This window comes from Candoia aspera, chromosome 17 (assembly GCF_035149785.1).
Source record: "Candoia aspera isolate rCanAsp1 chromosome 17, rCanAsp1.hap2, whole genome shotgun sequence".
In the NCBI taxonomy this organism is placed as follows: Eukaryota; Metazoa; Chordata; class Lepidosauria; order Squamata; family Boidae; genus Candoia; species Candoia aspera.
Window position 1 is genome coordinate 11,552,414 of NC_086169.1, and position 7,962 is coordinate 11,560,375.

The 7,962-nt window shown below is 55.0% G+C and overlaps 1 protein-coding gene across 1 annotated transcript; it reads left to right on the top strand.

The window, feature by feature from the left end:
- Positions 1-1,317: 1,317 nt before the first annotated feature.
- On the top strand, positions 1,318-7,759 carry HAPLN2 (hyaluronan and proteoglycan link protein 2). The gene is made up of 5 exons (XM_063316738.1): positions 1,318-1,408; positions 1,829-2,182; positions 2,771-2,887; positions 4,755-4,940; positions 7,432-7,759. The coding sequence occupies exons 1-5, from the start codon at positions 1,318-1,320 to the stop codon at positions 7,713-7,715; spliced, it is 1,032 nt and encodes a 343-aa protein (XP_063172808.1). The 3' UTR covers positions 7,716-7,759.
- Positions 7,760-7,962: the final 203 nt, after the last annotated feature.

Consider the following 7,962-nt stretch of genomic DNA (forward strand, 5'->3'; position numbering starts at 1 on the left):
ACTTATTTGGCGGATTGTTTTTCTTTTTCTTTTCCAAAGGAAGGTCATGGGAGTGGAGGAGGGAAAAATGGGGCTGAATGGGGCACCTAGGAAGGGTTCAGCAGATATTTGGGAGTGGGGAGAGGTGAACCCTTGACCTGTGCCCTCTGGAGGCCCACTCCTGCTCCATCTGTTTCTTCGATCGCATTCCATGCCTGTGAGCTCCCCCAAACCTCTGGCGGTCCTCTGCAGGAAGGAGGATGCTGGTCAAACCAGAGGCATTCTGGTCTGATTGGTCAGCAGCATCACTTATCTACAGAATGAAAACTATGTTGAAATGCCAAGTACCTGTCAGAGATTAAAAAACAGGGCAGTCCATCGTCTCCACCTTTTGCTGGCATTTTAGCAAGAAACAGGAGGCTGGAGCCCTTTGAATAACCAAGCGTAGTTCTTCTCAATTTTCGTTCTTCAAAGGCACAGAACCTATTCAGAAGTTCCACTTTTTAAGGATGGAAGATGTTCAGTGAGATGGCTCTCAGTCTATGAGGAAGTAATCATCTGTGCTGGTTTACAGAGCCCTCCTTCAGCAACAATGTTATTTTAGGTACGTTTCTCTCACAGTGCAGAGTATGTGTGACGGTGGACTTAAGGGTGTGCACTGACTGCGAGACTCAGTTGGAATCCACGTCTGCAGGTCACAAAACAGCTTGATCTGTTCCTGCTTACCCCCTTGCTTATCCTAGCCCAAACTCCCAGCCACCCAAATGGAAAATGATAAGGGAGGCCCATAAGATTGTTCTCTGAGTGAACAAAATTGCTGTGTGAGTTCTCACGTGGTCACGAGTTAGAAGTGGCCCCTCCTCAAGGCCCTTGAGTCCAGCTGCCCATTCAGGGCAAGGTCACGAAGGTGCCAGAACCCCAAGACCCATCTGACGGCAGCAAAGAGTTTGAACTTTCTGCTCCTCTTTGCTGCCATCTGGTGCTCTGAGCAGTTTTGCAGCTCAGCTCTGCCAGCCCCATTAAAGCGTCCCTGGCAAGGGTCCCCAGAGCATGTCCAGCAAGGGGGAGCCCCCTTCGTTCCAGGGGGTCACTCCTTGTGTAGGTGGGAAATGGGGGAGGGGCAAATGTGTACCTCTGCAGGCCCCCCTTCGTGTCTCTGAGCACTGGAAGGCCTTGGCTTGCGCTGAGTGGGTTTGGAGAACACCTTCCTTCTCCCAGCCTGTCTGTGGCGGCCGAGACCGGTTGGGCCTTTCCCGCTGGTGCTGGTGGGAGGCCTCTGGGGCTGAAGGGGTGTCCCTCCTTCTGCAGGAGCACCAGCCTCGTCCTTCTCCCTGAGGCATGCCTCTGCTGCTGCTCCTGGCGTCCCTGTGTCTTTCTTCCGCTCCTGGAATTCATGCCATCTACCAAAGGCCAAGCGGGAATCACCCAGGTATGCTGTGAATCCCCCTCCCTGGCCCGGCTTCTCCCGGCTGTGCCTGCAATGGCAGAAGCCTTGGCACCGATGCACCTCCGGCTACCCTGAGACAGGCAACAACCCATCCTGACTGGCCATTTTGCCACAGCATCATCATTCCCTGAAGCCCCAACTGTTCCTCCTGCCCAAGTGATGTGGTCCTCCTCTCATTCCCTGCCTGTACTGGTGTAAAAGTCACTTCCCCAGGATCACCCAGGACGGCCTCAAGAAACGTGACATGCAACCCTTTGCTGCAAGCACAAGCGTTCATACCCTGTTTGCCATCGCGGCAAATGTAATTAAATGGATGGATTTGCAGGTCGGGAAGAGTTTCCCCTGCATCTGTTTTGGCTCTGCGCTGCGGCCCTACTTAGCAGGCTTTGCTTTACCCCACAGCAACTCCCGCCCCCCTCCAGTACTTGCTGGAGCCAGGGAACAAGATGGTGCAGACCCGCAGGGGTGCCTCTGCCACCCTGCCTTGCATCCTGTGGGTTGTGCCCCAAAACTACAAGGTCAGGTGGAGCAAGGTGGATCCGGCCGAGTACCTGGAGGTCGCCATTCTGATCACCAACGGGGTCCATCACAAGACCTACGGCCCGCTGGGCAGCCGGGCGCACCTGAAACGCAGCCACCGGTACGACGCTTCGCTGACCATCTCCAACGTGACCTTGGACGACGAGGGCCGCTATCGCTGCCAGCTTGTCAATGGCCTGGAGGATGAAAGCATGTCTCTCGTCCTGCAGTTGGAAGGTAGGAGGTGCTCCCGCTGCAAGGCAGGCTTGCCTGTAGGTAGAAAGTCCCCCCAGCAATGAGGGCGGTGCCCCATCAACCCAGGAGGCAGAAGGAGGGAACCTTTTGGTACGGAGGAGGAGGAGGAGGAGGAGGGACAGCCTTGCGCAACGTCTCCCGGCCCTTGAGCCGGGGCGACCCATCCGTGGCCCAGCCTTCGTTGTCCTCCTCTGAAAGGTGGCGCTGGGGGGTCAAAACGGGGACCACCTGGCTTTATTCACACATTTCCTTTGTGCGGGGGGGGGGGGGGGGAGAAAGGGTTCCCGGCCAGGTTAAGGCTCCCTACTGCTGTGTGTACAAATTGTACAAGCCGCAGACTCTTAACTGGGGGCAACAGCAGTTAGCCGCCGAGGGCAATGCCAGCACCCACTGCTCTTTTGCGAGGGAGGGAGGGAGGGAGCTGCAGCCCGGAGGGCTGTCTCTGCGGCTGCTCCCCGGTTCTTTTCCCAGCCCCTGTCCGCTGCAACCTGCCTTTGGGGGAGATGGGTGGTGACAGAAATTTGAAATATAAACAAACAAACAAACAAACTTCTCCTCCTTCCACCTCAGGGGTCGTCTTCCCCTACCAAACCAGTCAGGGGCGCTACCAGTTCAACTACTTCGAGGCCCAGAAGGCTTGCCAAGAACAAGATGCCCGGCTGGCCACCTATGAGCAGCTTTACAAAGGTAAGTAGAAGGCAGCAGTAGAATCGGGGGTGGGGGGTGCTCCTTTTATTCCTACTGATTAAAAACTCGTGCGGAAACCCTATCACTGTGGTTGCTAGCAGTTGACACAGCTTGATGGTACATAATCAGTCAATCAATTAACCCCCCCCCCAAAAAAAACCTCCAAGGCAAAACTCAAAGGTGATGTAACTGAACATTTGTTTTCTCTCCAAGCTGTCATCCTGAAGATGATAAAGCAATAAGAAATAACTGGCCAAGTTTCTGAACCAAGCCTAAGTGTGCTTGTGACCATTTGCCTTTACATTCCTCAAGGTTTCATAATTCACTGAATCATAGAAAATAAGGGCTGTAAGGACCCTTGGAGATCCTCCAGTCCAGCCTCCTGCCCCGTGCAGGAATCCACCACCGCAGCATCCCTGGCAGAGGGCCACCCAGCCTCCTAAACCCCACAGCAATGGAGTCTGCCACCCCCTGAGGCCACTGTTGAGCAGCTCTTCCTCTTGGGAAATTCTTCTGATGTCCAACCTGCCTCCTTACCATTTCGACCCACGGTTTCTCATCCTGTGTAATGACTGCCTATCCAAATCAACAATCAGACTCACACAGAACTTTTATGGAAATCTAATTTAATGATGAATAGTATGCAGGATCACCGGCAAAGCTGAGAATACCAAAAGCGCGGGATTTCTCCCAATTAACCCACAAGCAATCCCTAGCCCCTCCCCCTAAAGTCAGTGTGATTCCGTTCCCTTGCAAGTGTTCGTAACGGTTGCTGGCAGTCTTCGGGCAATGTCCTTGACCAGTCAAGTTAGCCCAAACACGCATTCCTTCGTAGTTGATCATCCCCCTCACTGCCTGGCACAAGTGAACAGTAGCAGCCCCCTCCTGGACAACAACACTTGTCAGCACCAGCATGGCATGGGAACTTGTTGCGATGTTTCAGTAACATTGGAACAGGAACCATGACTTCCTGTCCTTGGATCAACCGAACAGCCCTGCCCCATCTTCTGCATGGCAGCCCTTGAGACCCCGAAGGCGGCTGGGCAGTCTCCCGGGGGGCTTCTCTTCTGCAGGGTAAACATACCAGATGCCTCCCAATGGTTGGGAGCCACACGGAGCCCAAGATCTGGTGATCAGGATCGCTCGTGTATGAAATGTCTCCCCAGGCATTTCAGTTATTTTGTTTTCATCCTCCTTTCCATGGTCACTAATCTACAGGAATGAACAGGAGTTGTGGGGTGGCTTCGCATTGGCTTCGCTTTGAGGGACTCAAAGGAAACCAGGGTGTGGCCCCACCACCTCCTCTGGGCTCCTCTTCGCTTCGGAATATCACCCCTGCAGCCCCGTACTTGTACAGCCAGCTACTGTCCTGGAAGGTGGGGGTGGGTGGAGGGAGGGAGGGAGAGGTTTACTCAGAAGTAAATACATCTTGGGTGCATTTGGTCTTAGCCCAGGATGGACAAGCATGAGAGAAGGCAAATTCCCCAGAACAGGTGTACCTGAGGTACAATACTTGCCCATTTTTTAAAAAGGCTTATATGTTTCTTAACAAATTCAAGGCTCAGGAGATCTTCAGACCCACTCCTTGCTTATTCCTCCAGAGGGCAGGGCAGAAGGTAGCACTTGCTTATCCCTGGACTGGCAGATAAAGCTTGGAATGACTATATATAACCCCCCGCCCTCTCAGTGTCTTGCTGAACTTCCTCTCTCCCCCGTTGCCTTGGCTCCTGTGCCTCTATCTGCAGATTAACAGCAAACCCTCTCCCACCCCCCATACACAAAAATGCATGTCCGAAATGCAGAGGTGACAGGGCAGAAGCCAACATGGCAGCTGCGCCCCGCATCCCTCCCTGTGCTCCTCTCCTAGCGTGGACGGAAGGGCTGGACTGGTGCAACGCAGGCTGGGTCATGGAGGGGAGCGTGCACTACCCCATCCGGAACTCCCGCAAGCCCTGTGGGGGGCACCTTCTTCTGCCAGGGGTCCGAACTTACGGTGCCAGGGACAAGCTGAAAGATCGTTTCGATGCCTTCTGTTTCACCTCAGCCGTGCAAGGTAGGTGGAGACCGGCCATGGGTAAGGCCCAGGCTGGGTGCAGCTTCCCTTCCCAGTTTCTGGACAGTTTCCTGCCTTTCTCGGGCCCCTCTCTGAAAGGATGGCGGCAGTAGGGATGAGTTGCACCGAGAGGCAACTTTATTTTTCTCAGCTTTTGCTTTCACCTTGCGATCACCAGAGGATAACTTTCCGCAGGTCCCTGTTTAGCATCCAGAGGGAGCTTCAGGTGTGGCTGCAGGGCCACCCCCAAGGAGGGGGTCTGGGGAAGGCCTCGGGGTGTCCAGCACCAGGCTGCAGCTGCTGTGGGCACCCTGGAATACTTTGCTCATTTCCTCTTTTGCCCTTGAAAGCCTTCCAAGGTCCTGGTCCTGGTAACTCAAAGTTCATGACTTGAAGGATGATGGGGACAGAGCAAGGGTCCTCTGGCTGCAGCCCCTGCCCTAGGGGGTCCCCTCCTGGCCCCTCTGGCTGATTTGAAGCAGATCTTTTAAAATCTTGTTTCTTTTCTTTCACTCTGAATGGAAGGGCTTTTATTAACTAGGCCCTTTATCCCTTTGTGGATTCAATGTTGGCTTTGGCTTATTTATCCATTCTTAAGGTTGTTGACGCGGTGGCGCTGCGGGTTAAACCGCTGAGCTGTCGATCGGAAGGTCGGCGGTTCGAAACCGCGCGGCGGGGTGAGCTCCCGTTGCTCGTCCCAGCTTCTGCACACCAAGCAGTTCGAAAACATGCAAATGTGAGTAGATTAATTGGTACCGCTTCGGCGGGAAGGTAACGGCGTTCCGTGAGTCATGCTGGCCACATGACCCGGAAGTGTCCTATGGACAACGCCGGCTCCAAGGCTTTGAAACGGAGATGAGCACCGCCCCCTAGAGTCGGACACGACTGGACTTTACGTCAAGGGAAACCTTTACCTTTACCTAAGGTTGTTGAAACCTGTTTAGATGTTTATGAATTTGTTATATCAGCATTGATCTGTATGCTGCACACTGGGAAGGATGGGGTCTGGGAAGGAAGCTAAATAAAAGTGACCCTCCAGGAGGGGGATCCACAATGATTCTGTGGTCTCTCAGGGATGCCGTTTCCTTCTGGCAGAATCTGTATCCCTTTAGATCCACTAGGTTTCCTCTCTGCTCATGAGATCCAGGGACACCAGTGGCAGATAGAGTGCCCCATGCTTTGCAAGCTTGAGAGATTTGAGGTGATAGATAGTCTGGTGTTTTTGACTATCTGTGTTGCCTTTTATGTGCCCTTTTACCCAATGTGGATCACCAGAAACAGTTTCACCTTCCTTCCCTTTCGTAAGGGACTCAGCTCAAAGGGGGAGTTCAGCTGATTTATTTATTAAATTATTTATGTATTAATTAAAGTTTTATGCCGCCTGACTCCCAGGAACTCTAGGCAGCTCAGAAATACAATAATAAAAACAAAAGATGGCACAAATTGGGCAACAACCAAAGCAAAAGCACATCACCCAGAAGGGGGCTTCACTCTCCCTCGCCAAAGGCCTGGGCAAACAGCTCTTTGAAACACTGGCAGGGCGGGGGCCACCTCATTCCAGAGGGCAGGCCCTGCAGCAGAGAAGGCGTGCTTCTGGGACCACAATAGATGGCATTATTTAATCGAGAGAACCTAGGGCACTCCAACCCTGCCAGATTGGATCGGCCGAGCAGATACTATGGGAGGCAGGTAGTCACTCAAGTAACCAGGCCTTGTGCCACGAAGGGCACCTTGAATCGCACCCAGAAGCAGACTGGCAACCAGTGCAGCTTGTAAAGCAGAGACGTTACAGGGGCGTACTGAGGCATGCCCATCACTGCCCACTCCACTGCATTCTGGACCAGTTGAAGCTTCCAGGTGGCCTTCAAGGGCAGCCCTATATAGAGCATGTTGCAGTAATCAAACCACAGGGTGACCAGGGTGTGAGCGACTGTCTGAAAGCCCCTCCCCTCCCATCTAGGACAGGGCAAACCAGTGTACCAGATGCAGCTGTGCAAAGGCCTTCCTGGCCACATCTGCCACCTGCTCATTGGGCAGGAGCTGTGACTCCTCGAAGACCTCCAGGTCGTGCACCACTCATGAATGGGGAAGGGCTAGAGATGGAACATCCCCACAGGCCGGATTGCGAAAAGTCACCCCATGCAGAATACCTATAAGCCCTTCCTCCCCGTCCCTTGCCCCGACCTCCCTTGCCTCGCTGGGTGGAACGGCTTGGTCTCAGAGAAAGCGCACCGGAGGCGCAGGGGTTCGGCCTCCTGTCCGGCAGCCTGGATTTGGCGGCCAGGACTCGTAGCTTCATCATCCAACTTCCTTAGTGGCAACGCATCAGCTTCCTTCCCCTCCGACTCACCGGGCTCTCGATATGGCCCCCACCGGTCTTTGCGGCGGCGAAGACCTGCCCTGCCCTGCCGTGCCCTGCCGCCTCCGGCCGCCAGGCTGCTCTCCCACGGTCACCCTCTCTTTGCCCCCTCCCTCCCCCTCCCTCGCCCAGGCCGTGTTTACTTCATCAGGGGCCACTTCAACTTCAAGGAGGCCACCCAAGCCTGCCGCAACGACGGGGCCAGCCTGGCCAAGGTGGGGCAGCTCTACGCGGCCTGGAGGTTCTCCCAGCTGGACCGCTGCAACGGAGGGTGGCTGGAGGACGGCAGCGTGCGCTTCCCTATCACTGCCCCCCGCCCGCACTGCGGGGGGCTCCCGGAGCCCGGCGTCCGCAGCTTCGGCTTCCCCAGCAAGTCCCGGAAGAGGTACGGCGCCTACTGCTTCTCCGCGAAGTAGCGGGGCGAAAGCCCCAGGCGGGGGAAGACGCCCGCGGAGGCCAAGGCAAGACGACGCCCTCCTCCAGCCGACGTTCGTCGGGGAAGCGTCTGGAGGGCCTTTCCTTCATCCCCTCCTGGAGTCGGAGACGGAGCGCGCGGTCCAGGCTGTCGCCTGCTTTGACCTAACGCCGGTAAGGTTGAGTACAGCGCATCAGAGCGGCTTTTTAGAGCTTCTTCCCCTCCGGCATCTTGGGCAGTTACGGCAG

Coding starts and splice junctions, on each gene's coding strand:
- HAPLN2 (XM_063316738.1), top strand. CDS start 1,318: ATGCCTCTGCTGCTGCTCCTGGCGTCCCTGTGTCTTTCTTCCGCTCCT. Junction 2,183..2,770: donor TCTCGTCCTGCAGTTGGAAG/GTAGGAGGTGCT, acceptor CTTCCACCTCAG/GGGTCGTCTTCCCCTACCAA. Junction 4,941..7,431: donor TTTCACCTCAGCCGTGCAAG/GTAGGTGGAGAC, acceptor TCCCTCGCCCAG/GCCGTGTTTACTTCATCAGG.